This window comes from Eulemur rufifrons, chromosome 2 (assembly GCF_041146395.1).
Source record: "Eulemur rufifrons isolate Redbay chromosome 2, OSU_ERuf_1, whole genome shotgun sequence".
Taxonomy (NCBI): Eukaryota; Metazoa; Chordata; class Mammalia; order Primates; family Lemuridae; genus Eulemur; species Eulemur rufifrons.
The window spans coordinates 20,527,638-20,551,976 of NC_090984.1; the positions used below are offsets into that span (position 1 = coordinate 20,527,638).

The 24,339-nt window shown below is 33.1% G+C and overlaps 1 protein-coding gene across 2 annotated transcripts in view; it reads right to left on the minus strand.

The window, feature by feature from the left end:
• SCAPER (S-phase cyclin A associated protein in the ER) overlaps window positions 1-24,339 on the minus strand; it is a 415,285-nt gene that overhangs the window by 244,506 nt on the left and 146,440 nt on the right. For both annotated transcript variants that reach the window (XM_069481584.1, XM_069481575.1), the window contains exon 21: window positions 4,378-4,514. In XM_069481584.1, coding sequence (XP_069337685.1) covers window positions 4,378-4,514 — 137 coding nt within the window. The remainder of the gene's footprint in view (window positions 1-4,377; window positions 4,515-24,339) is intronic.

A 24,339-nucleotide genomic window follows, 5' to 3' on the forward strand; every position in this document is an offset into this window, starting at 1 on the left:
TTCTAAATAAATCTCGCTTTCACTTAATACTGTTGGCTTGCTCCTGAATTCTTTCTTACACAAAGACAAGAACCCACTTGGACTTCAAGTGGCTCCCAGCATGGGGAGTCACTTTCCTGTGTGAAAAGTACTAGGATATAGATGTGAGCCACCACTCCTTGTCTGCTCCGCTTTATTTTTTTGTTACAGAAGTAACACAGCTCCATTAAGCAAAATATGCAAATATGTAAACAGAAGAAAAAAGTTTTCCTATTTCCATTGCCAAACATACCACCACCACACATACAACCATGCTTCTGTGTTTTCTTTTAGTCTTTTTCTCTATGTACAGTGTGAATTTTTAGCAGTAGTTTTAGGTACTCCATACAGTCGGCCCACTGTATCCATGGGTCCACATCTGTGGAATCAACCAACCAAGGATCAAAAATATCTGGGGGAAAAATGGATGGTTGTGTCCGTATTGCACATACACATACTTGTTTTTCCTTGTCATTATTTCTGAATATACTAGCAAGAACATACTAGCAAGAAACATATAAAAAATGAAAATCACTCCATTTGTAAAACTTATACACTGAAAGTCACAAAACATTACCGAGAGAAATTTTATAAAGAAGTTCTAAAAAATGCAGAGATATATCATAATTTATGGATTGGAACACCCAATACTATCAGGATGTCAGTTCCTTCCAGGCTGATCTATAGATTCAACATAATGCTAACCAAAATACTTTTTTATTTTAGAAATTAAAAACTGATCCTAATATTTATGTGAAAATGCAAAAGTCCTTAGATAACCAAAACATTCTCGAAATAGAAAAACAAAGTTGGAGGACTTCTACAACTTTATTTCAAGACTTTCTATAAAGCCAAGGTAATCAAGAGAGTATGAAGATAAATTTACAATGGAATAGAACTGAACTGAGAGTCTGGAAATATATTCACCCTAATAAGACTGATTTACATTTTTTAAATCCAGGTTTCAAAACAGAAAATTGGAGATCAATAGAATAGAATACAGTCCAGGGAAGACACATGCACATAGGGTAGTTTTTTTTTTTTTTTTTACCCAGGCACTAAAATATTTAATAGTATAATGAAAAACGACAACCTTTTCAACAAATAGTGCTGCAACAACAGGATATCTCTATGAAAAAAAAATAAACCTGGATCTATACTTTATATCATATCCTTTTATTTAGTTAAGATGGCTCATAAGCCTGAATGCAAAAGCTAAAATTACAAAGCTTCTAGAAAAAAATATGAGAGGTATCTTCGTTTTTTTGTTGTTGTTGTTTGTTTTGTTTTTTTAAAGAGACACTCTCATCCAGGCTGTAGTACAGTAGCCCAATCACAGCTCACTATAACCTCCAACTCCTGGGCTCAAGTAATCCTCCTGCCTCAGCCTCCCAAGGAACTGGGACTACCGGCATGTACCACCACACCTGGCTAATTTTTTAATTTTTTTGTAGAGACAGGGTCCTGCTATGTTGCCCAGGCTGGTCTCAAACTCTTGGCCTCAAGGGATCCTCCCACCTTGGCCTCCCAAAGTGCTGGGATTACAGGCGTGAGCCACCACATCCAGCCTGAGAGAGGGTATCTTTTGACCTCTGGACAGGCAAAGATCTCTTAGCTATAATCCAGAGAACACTAGACATAAAAAGAAAATATTGATAAAATAGAAATCATGAAAATTAAAAACTTTTTCTTATCAAAAGTTATCATTAAGAAAATGTATAAGTAAGCTCCAGACTGAGAGGAAAAAATTCTCAATACACATATCTAACAAAGAATTTATAGTCAGGATATGTAAACAACTCAAAAATAAAATGACAACCCAATTTTTTAAATGGGCAAAAAACCTTCAAGAGACACTTTATAAAGGAAGATACTGAATGGTTTAAAAGCACATGAAAAGATGCTCAATATATAACATTAGTCATAAGGGAAATGCAAGTTAGAACCATAATGAGATACTACTTCATTCCTACTAGAACTAGGCTAAAAAAGTAACAATACCAAGTATTGGCAAGATTGTGGAGCAACTGGAATTCTCACAGATTGCTGATGGGAGTATAAAATGGTACAACCACTATGGAAAACAGTTTGGCAATTCCACTTCTAGGTATTTACCTAAGAGAAATGAAAACAAGTTCACCAAAAGGCTTGATAGGAGGTTTTTTTAATAAACGTCTCAAACTGGAAACTTCAATGTCTATCAACATATGATTTGACAAAAAATTGTGGTATATCCACACAATAGATATGTTCAGCAATAAAAAGGGAACAAATTACACACACACAACACAGATAAATCTCAAAAACAGTACACTTGGCAAAAGCTAGCCGCAAAGGGCAGTGATTTCATTTGTATACATTTCTAGAACAGAAAAAAGTAATCTATAATGACAGAAAGCAGATTAGTGGTTGGATACTGACTGTAAAGAGGCACAAACAATTTTGTGGGGCAATGGAAATATTGTAAATTTTGATGGGGTGTAGATTACATGAGTATCTAGATTTGTCAAAATTCAACAGACTATACACTTAGTATCTTCACATTTCACTTTAATAAATCATACAATAAAAAAGCCCAATAGATATAGTCATATATGCATAAAAGCAGATATATAGATGTGCCAAAATATTAGTAGCAGAATTATAGGTATTTTTTCCTATGGTTACTTGTACTTTTAAGATTTTCTTTAATAAACAAGTATTATTTATATAAAAAAAAATGAAGCTCTCGAGACTTTGTTGAAAAAGTGATATTTGATTACAGACCTAAAGGAGATGAGGAGGCCAGCTATATGGATATATGGGAGAAGAACCTTCTAGGAAGAGAAACCTTCCTATTGTAAAAGCCTTAAGGTTTTGAGAAGAGAAGTACCATGCTCTGACTTGCATTTTAACAAGACTCACTCTGGCTGGACTGTCTAGAATAGACAGGGGACTAGTCAGAGGGCTACTATGACAATCCAGGTGAGAAATTATAGAAGCTTGGACCAGGAGCAAGGAACACAGTGAAGTTAGTGACAGTCAAATTATGAATATATTTTAAAGCAAAGCTCACTTTTGCAATTAGATTGGATGTGAGGTATAGGAGAAAAAAAGAGGTCAAGGATGACTTCAAGAGTTTTGGCCTGAGCAACTAGAATAGAGTATCCATTTCCTGATACAGAGAAGACTATGAGATGAGGTAGGTTTTTAGGGGGGAGAGGAGAAATCAGGTTTCTTTAGGACATAATAAGTTAGAGTAAAATTGTAGAAAAAAAAATTGGTAGTCATTGGCAAGTAGAGGTATTTATAACCACAGGACTGGGTGAACTCACCAAGGGAATGGCATATGTAAAGAAGAGGAGGTCCAAAGAAAAGGCTCTAAAGCATTTAAGTGTCAGGAGGTCAGCAAGTCCTTAGGATAAACTAGAAATGAAGGTCAGTAATGTCCTCAAGTATATTGTGAAACTATTCTTAGAAACTTGGACTGACTTCAAAAACTAAAATCAAAAAAGTCTTTCTATTTTCTGCTTACATAAGCACTCTGAAGTTATCCGTGATTCTATAAGATGAAATCGACACCTAGATTGATCACAATCTGAACACAGAAACTATGCGCCATTCACATTATTCCAGTCCTGTATTTCTATAATCCCATGGATCAAGCTTCTCCATCTTTGAGACATTTGAGAATAAAAGTATAAGAACACATTCAGAATAGTTTCCCTCAAACGGCAAAGGATTATTTACTAAGGAAGAACTATCTTTGTGCCCTCGAACAAGACTCATCAGTCATTAGATGACACTCAAAACTTGTGAGGTAATGATGTACTACACAGCTGTCTGATCTTCAGATGACACTGTGGAGGCTGATGATAAACTACAGGTCTGACAACTCACTTTCCATTTTAAGATATTTCTTGAACTTTTTCTTATTGTGACAGGCAACCAAATTGATTAAACCTAGTCATGGGATTTGACACTACAGCCAGTAGATTTCTATTTGTTGATTGCTATTGATTTTCTTTGATACTTCATTTAAAAATCAATACTTGGAAAGAAAAATAGGCTTGGTTTACACATACTTAAACATACTATTGTATGCTGGAGGAGGCACAAGTTTGGCAGGGCTTTGGCATCCAATTATAAGAAGAGCTCTTAACAGGTGAAAGCAAGGGCTTTAGATCGATATGCAGTTTTCTTTCTCAATCAAGGAAAGTGGCTATAAATTAGGCTCATCAGTGTTATTTCCAGGGCTTTCTTGTAGCAAACAACTTTGAACTTTTTTTTTTTTTTTTTTTGGTCTTCCTTGGATTTACATGAAAAGATATATCAATAAGAGTTTTTCTTTTGTTTTGTTTTTAAGGATATTGGAGGTACCTGGAGTTCATCCGAGCTTTTATCTTTTTGGCTTTTTTTTTATTTTTTTGCCGCTCTTCTCCATCTTTTGAAGGCTCTGGTAGAGCTGCACTTTCAACCACAATATCAATAATATACTTCTTCAAGGAAAGATGCTCCTGCAAGATAAATAAATAAAATAATAATAAATAAATATGATGATTTAAAAATAATGTAGGTTTGCTACAGACTGCAGTGAGTATAAAAGATGATGAAACTAAAAGTAATTTCTATGAAGCACTGGTTTCCACAACTGCTTTGGAAAATGTTGTGGAGTAGTTGTTTTACTTGGAAATTTTCATTCACATCACATCACTGACTTCCTTTTGCTGCACATCAATTGTGCTAAATGCTATGGATACAAGGACATAATCCCCGGTAAAATACATACACAAAACTATAATACCAAATAATTAGCAAGTGAGAAATTTAGAGTGCTACAGGAGCTCAAAAGGGAAAACAAGATCACTGTTCACTGTGGGTGAGGAGGGAAGACTTCAAGAAGGAAGTACCATGTCTGCTATCCCTTGAAGGATAGACAGAATTTGAACATAGGGATACTGGGTATAGTGTGTGTGTGTTTGGGTTGTGAGTAGGGTAGGGGTACAGGAAAGAAAAAGAAGGTTATCTCAGAAAACACATCCCAGAGCTAATAAAATGGAATGTAGGTACTAGCAACAGAGGTTTGGTTTGGCTGGAGCACATATATTATCCATCTTAGATTTTATGACCCATCACTATAATCACTCTGTTGCATGCACCCATCTCCCTTGCCCCTCTGTTCCTTCATAGTTGCATGGCACAATTCCAATCCTAAATCCAACTCTCTTCCTATTCTGTACTTGTATCTGGAGGAGATTAATGTGGCTATAATTACAAACCATGTTGCCTACTCCCGCTTTAAATTTACGACATCACACCTCAAGTGGGCTCTATTATTGCCAGGTAGTCAAGCGACTCTGTAGTAGTTAATCCACATATTCACCTTCCTAGAAATTATTTTAGACCATCTCCTAAAATCTCCAACACCCCTTCTTCCCCTACCCCCATCTCTCAGTTCATGACTATGTTTGTATTTCACTGAGGAAAACAGCATTATTCAGAAGAGAATTTCCACACACTCCCACAGCCAAGTTTACCAACCAATCTGCACTGTGCCCATATACTTTCTTCCCTCCTGTTGTAATATATGAACACTCATATTTATACATAGGGCCAAGTCCTCCAAATGTACACTGGATCCCCTTTCTTCTCTCCCATTTATATAGTTATTTCTTCTCTTTTCTGCATTATCAATTTTTCCCTTTCTACTTAAATCACTTAACTCCTTTCTACTTAAACCATCTCAAAAGAATCCTTGTTTGTCCCCCTCCAGCTACTACCCTTCTGTACCAAAATTTATTGAAAGAAAATATATCTTCTCTGTCTCTACTTCCTTAACTTTCATTCTCTCTTGAACTCATTCTAGCCCAGTTTTTTCCCAGAACACCCTTACCACTATAAAAACTGTCCTTGTCAAGGTCACCAACACCAGTGGCCAACTCTCAGTTTTTATCTGTTTCTTGCAACCTTAGTCCTATAGATCACGATTCCTCCTCCCTGAGACTGTTTCTTCACTAGGCTTCCAGACATCACATTGTTTTCCTAACCCACTGCCTGCTCCTTCTAAGTCTTATTTGCTGGATCCTTTTCCTCTTCTTGACCTCCAAATGTTGGAGCACCCCAGAGCTATCCTCGGGACTTTCCTCCACTCTAGCCAAACTCTCTCATTAATATGCAGTAACTTAAAATATTATTTTTACACAGACGATTCTCAAATTTTTATCTATAGGCTTGACCTCCACTCATCTACATAAAAATGTCTCCTCAAAATCTCCACTTAGGTAGAGCATTTCCACAATTAGCATTTCCAAAATAACATGTCCATAACAAAATTCTTTGCTCTCAATATGCATAAAGTTGCTCTTCCCAGATTGTTCTCTGTTACAGTAAATAGTACCATCATTTGCATAATTGCTTACATCCAATACATCAAAAATTCTATTAGTTCTCTTTTCAAATTTATCCCAAATTCATCCCAAACTCAACCACTTCTCCCTACCATCATCACCTGGTCTATCTAAGTCACTATCAGCTCTCATTTCTATTACTGCAACAGCCCCTCCATTGGTCTTCCAGTTTCTAATTTGACCCCTAGGTCATTTCTCTATAAAAACAGCTAGTTATTTTTCAAAACATAAATCAAATGATATCACTCCTCTTATCAAAACTTGCCCTTCTCATCACAGTTAGGGTAAAATCCAAAGGCCTTACCTTGCCATGGCCTGCAAAGCCCTACATCATTGATCTCTCTGACCTCATTTACTGCTACTCTCCCTTTTCTTAACTAAAAGTACACCACAGTGGTCCGCTTGTTGTTCCTCACATTCATCAGAAAAACTGCCTGAGAACTCTATATATGTTGCTCCCCTAGGCAAGAATATTTTCCCATATATTTGCAAGATTTCAGACAAAATGAACCTCTACCTTAAAAAACACTCTCTATTATTTGCTATCTCATTGTTCATTTTTATTCACAGGACTTGTCTAACATCATATATTCATTTGCAACTTCCTTCACCAGAATATAAGTCTCACAAGGGTAATGACTTTGTTTTTTTCCACTGGTGTTTCTGTGTCTAGAACTGCGCGTGCTATATGACAAGCACTTGATAAGCGTGTGTTAGATGAATGAATGAAAATGAGGTGATGTAATAGTAGCTAATAATAGTATTTATGAGGGCTTATTATGCAACATACAATGAGCTAAGTACTTTATATAAAACCACTTATTTTGTCCTCAGAACTATACTTAGAACATACTTAGAAGGTATGTATTTTTATTATCCACATCTTAACTATGAGAAAAATGAAATGGAGTCAAATAACTTGTCCAAAGTTAGAAGGTTAAAATCAAGACTGAGTGCCTTTGCAGATAGTAAAGTGACAGAGCCCAAATTTAAACCCAGACAGTATAATTAGAGAGTCTACACTCTTGACTACTACCTTAGAGATATGACTAGAAATGGGTTTAGGCTATAGAATTGTGCTCACTTTTCAAATCATCAGCCTACCAAAGGGGGGAAAAAAAACCCACAGTCAAAGGAAAAAAATATCTTCTCATCTCTCACAAGTAGAAGCTCTTATTTTCTTTGATAAGCGAGGCTGGCTGTATACTATACAAGAGGAGGGGTGGAGAGTAGACTTGTGCACTTACATTAATGTTAACTTTTTAAATATCTCAAAACTAAAAACAAATAATATATTTTTGTTTGACTTGATAGTAACTTTTTTCTTAATTACAAAATCAGTACACGTTAATTATAGAAAATATAGATAAAATTAAGACTAAAATCTCCTATAACTCTAACGCCTAGAAAAAAATTACTAATATTTTGGTGTACACTCTTCTAGACATTTTTCCTTTGCATATATAGTTTTATTAAAATGAATTACAGCATTTACAATATTTTATAACCTGTTTTTTAATTTACTATTATAAATATATATTCTTGCCATTAAATAACATTCTATAACATAATGTAGTGGATGTAAGGTATTCTATTTCATGAATACACTTAGTTTTACTAATGCGTTATTATTAAACATCTGAATAATTTTTAATTTTTTCAATATAATAAATAATAGTGCAACAAATACTCCTATAGTTAAAATTTTAAACACAAAGTCAATTATTCCCTTATGATCAAATCATAGAAATGCAAAGCCTGGGTCACAGATTATACATATTTTAAGGCTTTTGATAAATATTCCCAAATTGAACCACCAGAATGGGAATTAATTTATGTCCCCAGAAGTGGTCTGCAATACCTAGTATTTCTGTTTTGTTTGTAAATCTGTCAATTTGTTAACTGAAAAACTAATATCAGTATATTTGGCCATCTGTTTATATTTTGTTTTATGTGACTCAGAATGTATCTTTTGTCCAGCTTTCTATAAACACATTTCAAGTTTTTATATATTTGCTTCTAATGGTTTATATTATGCTTTTGCTTTTTCTAAGACAGAGATCACCTTGTGATGACAAAAGAGATATGTTGATGGGTGTGACAGGATAATTAACAGTCACACTTCCATTAAAAGTGTAAAGGCTTTATATAGGAAGAAGGTTTTGACATGGTTTCTAAAGATGGAAAGCGTATAAAACCAAAGGTTTTCAACATTGAAGGAGTAGTTGAGTAAATTATGTTATATTTCTATGAGGAAGTATTAGTCATTAAAATCCTTACAAAAGAGGATTCTGAGGAGACGGTGGTAGCAGAGTTTTAGTCTCTCTCTAAATCCCCATATAAAAACATAAAGAGCAATTAAGATAGGAAAACAAAACCTATGAAAAATATTTACAACAAAACTAGGTGACAAGATATTCTTATAATCCCCAAATACCAGTGAGTGTGGACAAACTACCAGTAGATCAGTGTCTTTGCAGGAGAAAGCAGAGGGAAACAACAGGGTAAATAATGAATATAAGACCAAAAGAAACCTAAAAAAGGAACAGTTATTCACTGGAGAGTTCAACAGGCCAATTTGAGAACACTATCTAAAAACAAGAGCAGTTCTGACCACTTCAATAGCAGGTGAGTGAATGGTGCCTTCATTAAGGCCTAAACAGGCTAATGGAGGGCAGTCCAGAAAACTCTGGAAACCGAGTCACCAGGGCTTCCTTTCAGGACAGGGAAACTGCTCACAGTTTTCTTCCTCACAGAAGAAACTACTGGAACAGGAATTTAAATCATGCAAACTAGGGAAAACAGAGACAAACGGAAAAAATGTCTACATAAAAGAACAGGGAAACACAACCAGAAAATTTCAGAAATCCACTATATTTTTCACAAAAAAATATAACGGGGATCTCTATGGAGTTAGAATAACTACTCTAAATCACATCTCTTTCTAAAAGTTTCATAAGACTAATTCCATGTGAAAAAACAGAAAAATATCAAGGTCAAATGCCAGTTTTTAAAAGAATAACCCTACAAACAAAAAAGGCACCAAAAAAGTATGCATAGATCAAAATGTAACTTTCCATTACAAAATAAGCCAAAATACATAAAGAAAATGGTATAAAGCATGAGAGAACAATACAAATCACAATCTTAAAAACTAAAAAATTATGTCATAAAACGCAAGGAACATTACAAATGAAAAAAAAATCATTTAGGAAATAAAAACAAAATAGAATACATGTAAGAGTAAATAAATACAACAAATAATGCCTCAAATAAATAAAATGTGAATGAAAAGGAGAAAATTTACAAATAAAAGCAACACAAATGATATAAGTGGAAATGCTGAAGATAGGCAAAGATGCAATAAACAGATAATAGGAATCCCAGAAAAAGAAAACCAAAGAGAACAGACCAAATATTAAAAGCTTTAATTCAAGAAAACTTTCATGAAAAGAATATAATACTGAAACAGTACAACATATGCCTGAAAACACTAACCCATAGTAGCTATTACTAAGACATATCCTATTAAAATTTCTGGACTTTCGTGAAAAAAGAAAAATTCTTTGGTCATTTGGGGGAAAAAAGCAAGTGACTTACAAGGAAAAAATCAGATCATCATCAACCTTTCTGATAGCAACATTTTATGCCAGAAGAAGATGTAGTAATGTATTCAGTATTTTCAAAGAAAGAAATATGAGCTAAGGATTTTCTATGTAGTAAAATTAACTTTCAAGTACAAAGAGCACAAATAAACTTTATTAACATAAATTCTCAGAGAATATTATTCTCATAAGCCCTTCCTGAGGAATCTACTAAAGAACATGCTTCAGAAAACCAAAATGACTAGAGAGGCACGGACATGAGTACTAGTGATACTTATGTACCATCTCTTTCTAAAAGTTTTGTAAGACTAATTCCGTGTAAGAAATAAACAGACAAGTATCAAGGTCAAATGCCAGTTTTTAAAAGAAAAGAATAAATAGAATAGCAATGCTACAAACAAAAAAAGCACCAAAAAGTATGCACAGATCAAAATGTAACCTTCTATTTCAAAATAAGCTAAAATACATAAAGAAAATGGTATAAGGCATGAGAGAACAACACAAATCACTAAGACTAAATTGGAGATACAAAGCTAAAGAATATAGCATATAATACCTGTATCTAAGATTTTTCACAGTATTACTATTTTAAAAAGATGAGGAGAAGGGGAAAACAAGAAAAAATTGTTAAACTGTTCTCACTAATTATACTGGTGATGGTAATAATAGTAGTGTTATTCTAAGACTGTTGTGTGTGTTATGTGGAATAAAGTAAATGAGGTTTCAAAATAAAAAATGTATCTTGCCTTTCCTATGCAAACTATTATATAGTTACTATATTAGGTAGCTATAATTCTGTCATCTCCGGTGTCCTTGAGAACCTGAATGGTTGGTAGGGAAGAAAAGAGATATAATATGCAATACAGAAGAGATTCAGTAAAACCCCCATAGTCCGGAATTTAAATTATAAAAATTTAAAAGGCAATTATTTTAAAATAAATTTTAAAAAATAAATGTATACAAACACATATATGGGTATATCTGAATGTGTGTATATACACATACATAGATATATACATTTCCTTTCTTAATTTCCTAGTTCCATTCACAATGAACAATCCAGTAGCAATAAGCTTTCCTGATTATGGTCTTGAAATCTCATTTATTGGTGAAAGCAACCAGGGCTTCTTACCAAAATGGCTGATCATAAGTCTAACATCTTTCCATACTGAGTAGGTTGGAAACTATCAAATTTGACTAGACTCACATCAAAGAACTTGGAAACAAAGTTTAAAAGACTCCCACTGATCAAAAGATGGCATAATTTGAGCTTCAAAAAGGAACAATGCATATGATTAAAACCTATTAAAAGTGTTTAAATCCATTAGTTCATAATTTATATATACAAATTATATATATACATATATATATATACCTCAACTAATCAGACACCTTTGAAGGATAATAGGAAACCAAGTCATCATCTTGAAAACTGGTAAATAATAAAAAATATATTCTGCCTTTCCTATACAAACCATACTCAGTAACCAAACAGTAGATGAGGAAACCAACTCTTTATAAATGTATTCTAAATAGTAAATGAAAATGAAATGTAGAATTGAAATATCCCCTTATCTACAAATTAATGGATTTAGGCACTGAGCATTAATAGCTGATATATCAATACCACAAAAAGAAAGACAATCAGTCATGTTCATGCTGATGAAAGAACTCAATGTCAATTATAGTTTTACCAAATGGATCAAACCTGAGTCTGATCAAGCCCCTGGATTCACCTGTCCATAGGGAGGAAAAAGAGAGGACAGAGACACACTGCACTGCGCCAGACTCCACAGTGAAAGAGCTTCAGCAAGTCAGTAATTCCTCCACTAGGGACTGAATTTCCCAGTCCTCCTTGTAGCCAGAGGTGGCCATGTGAGTGAGTGTTCATCAATGGAAAATCAATGCATGCTCATTGTGTTTTAAGTGTTTTAAGGTCCATTCACTCTCTTCCCCTTCTACAAACTGGAACACAAAAGAGCTGGTAACACAGCTCTGATCTTGAAGGGGAGGGCATACTTGAGGGGATGAGAAATACGGAAGATGGGTTGCTGAAAAACCACATGAGAAAGCCACCTTGATATTCTGGGCTGTTTACCTCAGAACTGTACTATAAGAAATAAACTTCCATGTTTTTAAAACCACTGTATTTTTTGGTCCCTTTATTATAGCAGCTTAGTCTTTTCCCTAATTAATGCAATTATGCAAATTTTATATATATAATAAATATATCTTTGTGTATATATTTGTATGGAAGGAGTAACTATAAGAAACTAAGGCAAAATATTAAGATTTTTCACTAGATGATTATGACAGGTTTTAAATTTCCTCCTTTATAATAAGCATGTATCACTTTCATAAGCAGAAAGAAAATCTCTATGAAAATAGCCATCATGAAATATCAGGAATTAACTTCAAAATAGTATTTACAGAGAGTGGATGGAATGTCAATGAGGCAGGATTTTGTCATTGTAGGCTTGGGTGATGAGTACATAAAGTTTCATCGTACTATTCTGTCTACTATTATGTATCCTTTTAATTCACCTTAATAGCCAGTTTGAAAAATAGTCATTTTGTAAGGAAAAGTAATATGTACACATGAATCTAAAAATTCCATGTCTGGTTTGCCAAAAGAAGCAAATTATAATATTTCTATTTTTCAAGCATCTAAGAACTGAACTTAAAATGAAATTAGCACATTTGTACACCATTCTGGTGGTGAAAGCATGTATGAAGTTTGAAACTTATCAGGATAGAAGAAAACAATCCTCTGTAGAAAAGTAAAAATAATAATGAGGTACTTAACTGAAAGAAGTAGTGATGTATTTGATCCAGTCACCTTCCATGCCTGGTTCTCTTATGTCTGAGGCTACGCAACAGGGCAAAAGTTAACTGGCAATTGCAGAGTGATGCATAACCTGAACCTTCTAAGTAACACTGCTGACAAAAAAGAGAGAGGCTCTGCTTTCTGGAACTAGTCTGAGATGAAAATTCTAATGCCCTTCACCTCATTCCACAGCTAAATTTGTCATGATAGGAAGTACACCAGCAGTACACAACCATCCACTATCTGGTAGATTCTGAAATTGCTCTTGTTGCTCTAGGTCCAGAATTCAGTATACTTAACCAATGCTTGGGCACCCATGTACCCAGGCATGCAGCACTCTTCACTCTAATCAGTCCTCAGGGGTAGGTAGTCCATTTAATAAAATTGGGTTTCTTAATGATTTTTTCCTCCCTACTCACTGTTCTAGATTCTTGCTATGATCTGAGCTCTGTCCTGAATCCTAGAACCCAACCTTTGGGTTTGGATCCTTGATGGGATCATTTCTTAATACCCCCAACCCCTTTCCCACCCTATACTATTAGGATCAGAAAAACACAGCAATCTTACCTCCTCTTGCTTCAAGTCATCTATGGTTCTAGCCATCAAAAAGATGGGCTCTTTGGATACTGATATCCCTGTCTCTGTTCTAAATAGTCACATTCCATAACAGTCTACCTTGCTAAACAATCAATTAGTCTAATATCCCATTCTACTTAATATTTAATAAATTCTCAGTAAAAAAGGTACTTTAAATAATTTTACATCTGTAAAATTACCATAAGGAAATAGAGAGGTATAAAAAGATTTCTCTATAAAGATATTCACTGCAGTGAGATTTACAACAAAATATCAGCAGTGGGGAATTGATTACATATTACATATTATGACACATGCATCAAGATGATACTACACAGATTTGATTAATTTTAAATATTAATTATATTAATATTTTCATTCTATGTTAAATTAAAAATTCAGGATTTAATCTATGCAATGCAGTTTATATATAAGTATGTAAGATTTATATATTTGTATATAGAGTGAAAACAATTAGATCAAAATGTTAACAGTAGGCAGTACTTTGTTTTTCTGTTTCTGAAATTTTCTACAATGAATATATATTAATATGTATTTTAATTATTGTAAAATTAATGCTAGTAAGGAAATGCAAGGAAAAGCAAGCTCTTTAAAGAAAAGAGGGTCAATGTGCATAAGATTATAGTTGCTGCAGGATTATTTGTTCTGTAAAATGAGCATCACTGAGTAAAAATATCCTCATCTTTTTGTACCTACTCACAATTCTAATTATTACGCCACAGGCACAAGTAAAAGCAAAGTTAAACTCTTTGAGACACAGTACCTGTCATTTACTTATTTTCAAACTGTGAATCAATCAGGACCAAAAATCATTCCAAAAGGTCCTTGGACCTCCTTCCTTCCTAATATAATTTTTAAAATACAATTTCTAGCCTCACTGAAGCACAGTGCAAGTCCTACTGTCCTACTAACAAACTCATTAGTCAATCTTAGTTGGCCACATTTGATAACATTAATTCTAAGTAAGCAGTAACGGGATACACTGCTTTTCCTTTAGGTATAAGAAAAGAAGGTTGATGCGGCAGAAACAGCACTGAACTGTGAGTCCCAAGATCCATACACAATAAAGTCTACAACTCATGACTGAGTGACTTCTCTGGGCCTTAGTTTCCTAACTAGCAAAATAAAGGGATTGGACAATTAATTCTAAAGCCCCCTTTCTCGAATATTCTAAAAATCAATGTAACAAGCCTAAAAGCTAATTAAGGAGGGCTAATTCCATACACATACAATAAAATTTAAATCTAGGTTTTAAGTCACAACTCTGAATTCTTATTTAAACAACATGCTATAATATGAAATACCAATAATGTATATAAGGAAACTAATAGCTATGCAGACATGATCTCATCAAAGTTTATACCCTTCTTAATCTTTTAATTACCTTTTATGGCATACTAAACCAAACTCTGGCCTTTCTAACATAATTTATTATATTAAATGAAATAATTCATACTGAAGTTTATGACCTTGATATTCTATCAGATTCCTTCTAAAGGTTCCCATATTTCCTTATTTTTAAAAAGAGACATAAAAAAATTGAACTATAGATAGGTTCATGATCTTTGGGAAAGAATGTAAAAGTTCTAAAAATAGGATAAGCAAAAAAATATAAATGATACAATATAGGATTTTATTAAACTGCCAATTTTAGAGTTCTCTTAAGTATTGCCTCAGAATAAATATATTTCATAAAATGTGGTATGAAGCAAATATCTGCTTCCAATACTTTAAAATACTATAATATAGAACTTAGAATTTTCAAGGATGTTATTCTTCCTAGATCAAAAGGATTTAAGTATCTGTTTTGAAAAAGGGGACAAAAGTATCATTACAATAACATAAATGTATTTTTATTTTATTTGAAAATCAAAAGTGTTTTTTTTTTTTTTTTCCTAGAAATCCAATGTCTTGCTTCAGAGGCTTATTTCTCTCAAGTTAAAAGTTTATTTTCAAGACCAGGGTAGACAACAAGTTATAAATCTAAATATATAAGAAATTAATGTAAGGATTTTCACATTTTGTTTGGAAAATCATTTTTCTCTCAATCTCATTCTGTACTTTCTCAGTTGACTGTAGAATCTAAAATTCAATGATTTTAGTTTACTGAAGAATCAATTTTTTTCCTTAAATTCTTAAAAATATTATTAGGTATTCCATTCTTTTAAGCCTGCCTGGCACAACAAGTAAGATAAAATGGAGCCATTTTATAAATAATACTTCCTTGCTGCCTTCTACCAAAACTGGGAAGCGGTAGAGGAGTAGAGGACTGAGGGGTGGAACTCATGTTTCAGTTTCTCTGGATCATGATAAGGGTGACAAAAGTGAGAGGTGAGGAAGATGTGAGAGAGCAGGAAAGAGATGAAGATGCCTGGGAAGGAAAGGAGAGGAAGAAGAAAAACTAGGAGAACAAGATGGAAGCAGATGAAAGAAAGGAGAAATGAAGGAATACTTACGTAAAAACAACATGGCATTTTTAGACAGCACTTACCATATATTTTGAATAGCAAACTAATAGATACATCACAATGAAAATAGTAAGTAAGCATTTTCGCTCAATTCACTAACATTTAATTCAACACCTACTATATGTCAAAAGCTTATGCTAACTCCCTAAGTTAAAAAGCAACGATTTTCTGGGTATCAGAGTTTTACTCAGAATAAGACCAAAAGAATCTGTAGTAAACTATTCTTTTGATAGATATCACTCTTCAATAAAGCTATTCCAGCAGATTATCCTCCAGAGAGAGTTCAGAGGAACTCTTCAAAGCTAATTTATAATTACTGATTTCCTAGATGGCATTAGCTATATCAAAAAGTATTTATAAATATTATCCAAACACTTTTCAAAAATGAAAACACCATGTAGAAAAATTAGTTAATTCATATTAAAATGAGAGTATTTAAAGATTCAAGAAGCTGTGAAATTTATCAAAGGTAAGCTCACAGGACATCATTTACCTATGCTTCCCTGATGTCTGGCAGAGTATACAAACAAGTGCTCAAGAAATGCTTAAAAAATTAAAGAGGTTGAGACTTCCATTATATTAAAAGAAAGCTTAAAATTTTGTCCTACAGTAAATTTGAGGAAATCTGAAATGCAATGCCCTGTATTAAAATGATGGCCTTTATGACAGCAACATTTTGATAAATTAAACATATATGGCAATGACAACTTCTGAAACTAGATAGGCCATTTTAATTATCCAAAAGATTCAACTCTGCTAAGGTCCCTTTCTACAGATGTAGGATACACTTATGTTTTTTATCAATTGCAATCTATGTATTATATTGTTTGAAGTGACAGATGAGAAAAATGAAGCTAATGAAATACTGTGAAACAGACACCATGTAACAGAGAAAAAAGCCATCTTCTGATAAGGATGATAGTCTACCATCTGTCCCCCTGCCACTCAGTGACAATTACAAATACTCCATCAGTTTTCTGGTAGGTGGAGATGATGAATGAGGCAAAGCCTTCTTTTGTAGATTCTGATGTTCTTTTCTGATCTAATCTGAGGTTTAACAGATGACTCAAAGAAAAGTCTAGAGTTCAACAAGCTTATTAATTTATCATGCTGCGAAGACAGAGAAAGGTCTGAGCTCAATTCTGCAACAAGGAATTGTTCAGTTGTATTGAACCAAGCCTTGTAATGAAAGGTGTTTTCTCAGAATTCTCAGATTTCAAATACAGCAACTTGGATTACTATCAGTCTTCATCCTTAGAAATCATTTCAATAATAGAGTAACAATAATACCATACATCACAAATAACATCACTGTTTCAATCCAAGATCAAAGGGAAGATAATGCTCAAAGCCAGAAATCCTTAGTTTTGAGTGGCTTCCACAGCCATGGGTGACAAGGGATTGCAGGAGTCAGCAGTTTCACATATGACTCAACAGCACTAGAGTACGCAGTCTCTGTAAATCTACTAACTAATAAATGTTTAAGAAAAGAATACATGCAAAAATATAATACACAGGTTAAAAGTAAAAAGACAGAAAAAGATATGCCAACCTAACACTAAAGAAAAGAAAGCTAGAGAGGGCTATATTAAAATAAGAAAACGTAGATTTCACAGCAAAGAATATGACAAGGGACAAAGGTCATTTCATAATAATAAAGAGATTAATCAAGAGAACATAATAATCCTTAGCATTTACATATCTAATAACATAGCTTTAAGCTATACAAAGAAAAATATAATAAAATTGCCAAAAGAAACAGAAAAATCTACTATTACAATCAGAGATTTCAATATCCCTCTCTCAAAAATTGATAGAACAAGAAGACGGAAAATCTGCAAGGATGCAGTAGATGAGGAAACTTTTGAGGAATGGATATGTTCACTATCTTGATCATGGTGATAGTTTCATGTGTGTATCCAAAATTTTATTAAATTATATACTTAAAAATAAGTGCAATAAATTCATGACAGTCATACCTCAAAGTTCATAAAAAATAACAAATTTCCAAAAAAGCTACTACTAACCACAGAAATGAAAGAAGTTATCCAATTTTCAAGTTTTTTACAGTAAGACACACACTGTAAAAAAAAATAACAACAATGTGTAATATATTACAATACTATAAAATACTGTCTATGCAAAAAAAATCAACTGAAAGATGCTGTAAGACTAGTAGTTTAAACGAACAAAATCCAGCCACAAGCAGTCTATAAGAGACCCATCTAAAATCATAGGGAGGATAAAAATAAAGAGATCACAAGTAATATTATGACTAAAAGAGAGGTATAGCTTAGCTACGAATGAAGCAGAGAATTAAAAGACACAAAAATACTATCAATGATATATGAAACTGATTTGAAAATAGTCAAAAAATAAATTTCTAGAAAACTCTAAGCAGAAGAGACTCAAGGAGAAATAAAACATGTTAACAGTCTAGTAATTCGTAATGAAACTGATGTGTTGTTTAAAAACCTTCCCAGAGAGAAAAGATCAAGGCCAGATAAGTTTTATAAGCAAGTTCTTCCAAAATTTCAAAGAAAACACAATCCTAGTGTTGTAGAAATATTCCAAAAACTATAAGAAAAAAAAGTCCCTAACATACTGTATAAGCATAATTCTGATATCAAAACCAGGCAAAGATAATACAAAAAAGGAAAATCATAAAACCATGTCATTCATGAATTTAGATGTGACAATAGTGAACAAAATATTAGTAAACAGTGTAAAAAAATGACAATATGCTACTAACAAATAAGGGTTACTCCAGCTTGCCAATATTAGAAAATAAATATTCAATATTAGAAAATAAATAAATATAATTCACTATACTAAAATATTAAAATAACATAAATAACAAACATACTTGCCAAATTAGAAATAGAAAGAACTTCATTAACCAGAAAAGACTATTTATTAACCATCTAGAATAAATATCATTTTATTTTATTTTATTTTATTTTTTATTCTTATTTCAGCATATTGTGGGCGTACAAAAGTTTAGGTTACGTATATTGCCCTTGCCCCCCCACCCCCGAGTCAGAGCTTCAAACGTGTCCATCCCCTAGACAGTGCGCATCACACTCATTATGTATGTATACACCCATCCCCTCCCCCCCACATCCCCTCCCCCCCCCACATCTGCCCGACACCTGATCAATGTTATTCCTAAATGTGCTCTTAGGTGATGATCAGTGAAACCAATGTGATGGTGAGTACATATGGTGCTTATTTTTCCATTATAAATATCATTTTAAATCAGAAAACATTAGAATCATACCCTTTAAAATAAAAAAAGAGACAAAGTGCTCACTATCACTATATGTATTCAACATTGTACTGCAGATGTGACCTAGTGTGGTAAGAAAAGAAAAAGAAATTTGAGGTATAAGTAACAGAAGGAGGCAATACAACTTTATTATTCGCAGGTAACATGATTATTTACATAGAAACTCCTGAAAATAATTTATAGACAAGTTATTAGAAATGATAAGTTTAGCAAGATGCCTGAATATGAGCCTCATGTGCGAAATCACTTGCATTTCAATAGAACAGCAGCAAATCAGAAAGTAGATAAAAATACCACTAGGGGAAATTATAAAACCTTACTTATTAACAAATATTCTTAAAGACCTAAATAAAATGGAATAATACAGCATATTCATCATAAAAGCGTGCTGGCTTTTATCCAATGTTTTTTTCTGCATCTATTGAGAGAATCGTATGGTCTTTGTTCTTGCTTTTATTTATGTGGTGAATTGCAGTTATAAATTTGTGTATGTTGAACCAGCCTTGCATCTCTGGGATGAAGCCCACCTGGTCATGATGAATTATTTATTTGATGTGCTGTTGGATTCGGTTTGCTAAGATTTTGTTGAGGATTTTTGCATCTATATTCACGAGGGATATTGGTCTGTAGTTTTCTTTTTTTGTTGCATCCTTTCCTGGCTTTGGTATCAAGGTGATACTGGCTTTGTAGAATGAGTTGAGGAGGATACCATCCTTCTCAATGTTGTGGAATAATTTCTGCAGTATAAGTATGAGTTCTTCTTTGCAGGTTTGGTAAAATTCAGGTGTGAACCCATCTGGTCCAGGACTTTTTTTTTTTTTTTTTTTTTTGGGGAAGATTTTTTCATTGCTGCTCCAATTTCTGCACTTGATATTGGCCTGTTCAAGAATTCTATTTCTTCTTGATTGAGCTTAGGGAGGCTGTGTGTTTCCAAGTTTTTGTCCATTTCCTCCACATTTTGTAGATTTGGGGTATACAGATTTTTATAGTATTCAAAGATAACGTTTTGTATTTCTGTGATATCTGTAGTGATCTCTCCTTTTTCATTTCTGACTGAGTTTATTAAAGTACTTTCCTTTCTAGTTCTTGTCAATCTAGCAAGAGGGCTATCAATTTTGTTTGTCTATTCAAAAAACCAGCTTTTGGTTTTATTGATCTTCTGTGTAGTTATTTTATTCTGAATTTCATTTAGTTCTCATATGATCTTAGTTATTTCCTTTCTTCTGCTAGGTTTAGAATTAATTTGGTCTTCCTTTTCCAATTCCTTGAAATGGTTTGTGAGTTTGTTAATTTGTGAGCTTTCTGTCTTTTGGATGTGAGCATTTAATGCTATTAGTTTTCCTCTCAGAAATGCTTTTGCTGTATCCCATGGATTTTGATAACTTGTGTCCCTATTATCATTTAATTCAAAGAATTTTTTTATTTCCATCTGGATCTCTTCTTTGACCCAGTAGTCATTCAGCAATAAATCACAATGGATAACAGACTTAAACCTAAGGTGTAAAACCTTAAGAATTCTTGAAGAAAATGTTGGGGAGACTCTTTTAGACATCAGCCTAGGCAAAGAATTTATGAAGAAGACCCCCAAAGCAATCACAGCAGCAACAAAAAAAAAAAAAAAAGGGACCTGATCAAATTAAAAAGCTTATGCACAGCCAAGGAAACTATATTTAGAGCGAATAGACAACCTACAGAATGGGAAAAAATATTTGCTTTCTACACATCTGATAAAGGGCTGATAACAAGAATCTATATAGAACTTAGGAAAATCGATAAGAAAAAATCAAATAACCCCATCAATAAATGGGCAAAGGACAGGAACAGAAACTTTTCAAAAGAAGACAGAATAACAGCCAGCAAACATATAAAAAATGTGCTCAACATCTCTAATCATTAGGGAAATGCAAATCAAAACCACAATGAGGTATCACCTAACTCCACTGAGAATGGCCTTTATCAAAAAGTCCCAAAATAACAAATGCTGGTGTGGGTGTGGAGAGACAGGAACACTCTTACACTGCTGGTGGGACTGCAAATTAGTACAACCCCTGGAGAAAGTAATTTGGAGATACCTCAAAGAGCTAAAAATAGAAAAACCATTTGATTCAGCAATCCCACTACTAGGCATCTATCCAAAGGAAGAAAAGGCATTCTATAATAAAGACATCTGCACTCAAATGTTTATGGCAGCACAATTCACAACTGCAAAGATGTGGAAACAACCTGCCCATCAATACCTCAGTGGATTAATAAAATGTGGTATATGTATACCATGGAATACTACTCAACTACAAAAAACAATGGTGATCTAGCTCTACAAGTCTGAGCCCATCCTTCAAAATGAGGTATCACAAGGATGGAAAAACATGCACGACATGTACTCATCCTCAAATTGGTACTAACTGACCAACACTAAGGTGTTCACATGATAGTAATACTCACTGGGTTCCAGTCTAGGTGGGGTGCGGGGGCGGGGGTAAACCCATAACTAATGGAAGTGGAACGCACTGTGTGAGGGAGGTACATGCTTGTAGCCTTGGCTTGGGCAGGGGAAACAGCATTACATGTAACTAAAATGTTTGTACCCCCATAATATCCTGAATAAAATAAATGAAATAAAATAAAAGATGTCTACTCTTGCCAATTTAATCTATAATTTTAAAGCAATCTCTATCAAAATCCAAACATGAATTTTTTTAGCTTAACAAGTTTGTCACAAAAATTACATAAAAACTGAAATGTAGAAGAACAGCCAAGGCAATTGTGAAAACAAAATATAGAGGAATGACCTTACCCTATTACGAATGGAAGCAAGTACAGTGACTAATTACTCTATCAATTCTTGGAGAAAATAATTGTCAAGCTACAGTTCTATACCCAGTGAAAATATTTTTTCCCAAATAAAAGCACATTTTCAGACAAACAAAAACAGAATTCTCCCCTAGGAGATTCTCACTAGCCTGAATGGTGGGTACAAAGACATTCATTTTATTGTTATTCTACAAATGGTATATGTACATCCTACACACTCTTCTGTAATATAATGAATTTTATCAAAACTTTTAAATGTAGGAAAGATATATAGCACAAAGATACTAAACAAACAAAACCTAGTATATCTATATTACTATCAAACAAAATAGACTTTAAGAAAACTTTCAAAGTTAGATAGAATGTCCCAATTCAGTTTGTTAATCTATCATGAGCTTAATTTTAAAACTTGAAAGTGATTAGTTTTAATTTGAAAACTAGACAGTTTTAATTTTCACTAGATAGATAATTTTAAAACTACATAGATTCACAAAAAATGGAAAACTATTTACCTAGTACATTACTCATGCTAAAAAGAGTTACTTCACATCGTAAATAGCTGAATTCATCAGGAAGATATACAATTCTAAAGTTATATGCTGTTAGTAACACAGCCTCAAAAAAATAAAGCAAACATTGACAGAGCTACAAGAAGAGATAAATTTATCATCAAGCTGGGAAAATTTTAACCCCCTCAATCAGTAATTGAAAGAATCAGCAAAAATCAGCATGGATATAGAATATTGCAATAGTATAATTAATATGCTTGATAGAATGAATAACTGGAGAATATACTTTCTCTTTGGGGAAACAGAACATTTATGAAACCTCACCATGTGTTATGTGAGACTGCAAAGACCACATTCTCTGATCTTATTGCAATTAAGTTGGAAATCAATACATAAAACTCCTATGTTTGGAAATTTTAAACCAGCCTTCTAAACAACCCATGTGTCAAAAAAATTATGAAAGAAATTAGAAAGTATTTAAAAATGAATAATGAAAATACTTTATATCAAACAGTATCTTAGAAATTAACATTTTAAGTACTTACATTAAGTTACTGAAAACTAGTAAGCCAAGTATTCACCTTAAGGAGCTAGAAAAAGAATATCAAAATAAACTCCAAGAACCAGGTAAAAAGGAAATAATGAAACAAACAACTGACATTAATGAAACAGAAAACAAGGAAGCAATAATAAATAGGGTCAACAATACAAAAAATCAAATTTTTAGAAATACAAGCTGCTGATAATAAGAAAAAAATGAATAAATAATGTTAGAAATGAAAAAGGAGACACCATTATCAGTTAAATTGAGATTGCTTTAAAAATCTAAAAGAATAGTCTGAAAACTGTTTTGCCAAGACTTTTGAAACTTAAGAAAACAATTTCCTAGAAAATGAAAATTTATCAAAACAAATGTAGTTAATCATAGAAAATCTAAATACACAAAAAGAAATAAATTATAATTTATAATATGCCCAACCTATTTAGACAGCTACTATTAAAAACAGAAAATAACAAGTGTTAGCAAGGATGTGGAGAAAAGGGAGCCCTTGTGCACTATTGGTAGAAATGTAAAATGGTGCAGCTGCTGTGGAAAATAGTATGGCATTCCTCAAAAAATTAAAGATAGAATCACCATTTGATCCAGAAATCCACTTCTGATCTACCCAAAAGAATTGAAAACAAGCACTCAAATATTTGTATACTTCTGTCCATACAGCATTATTTCCGGTAATCAAAAGGTGAAAGCAACCCAAGTATCCAAGGACAGATGAACACTTAAACAAAATATGGTATATACAATGGAATACAACTGAATACAATGGAATATTATTCAGCCCTAAAATGGAAGGAAATTCTGACATATAAAACATGAATCTTGAGGCATCATGTTGAATAAAATAAGCCAGTCACAAAAGGAAAAATACTGTATAATTCTACTTATATGAGTGATTTTGATAGAGACAGAAATTACAATAGTGGTTGCCAGGGGCTGGAGGAAGGAAGGAATGGGAACTTATTGTTTAATGGGTACAGAGTTTCAGCTGTGCAAGATGAAAAGAGTTCTGTGGATGGATGGTGGTGATGGCAACACAACAGTATGAATGAACTTAATGCCACTGAACTGTATACTTTAAAAATAAAAATGGTTAATATGGTAACTATAGCTTTGTATTATTGTTTGAAATGAGGAAGTGTGATGTCTCTAGCTTTGTTCTTCTTTCTCAAGACTTCTCTGGCTTTTTTGGGTCTTTTGTAGTTCCACACAAATTTTAGGATTGTTTTTCCTATTTCTGTGAAAAATATCATTACATTTTTGATAGAGATTT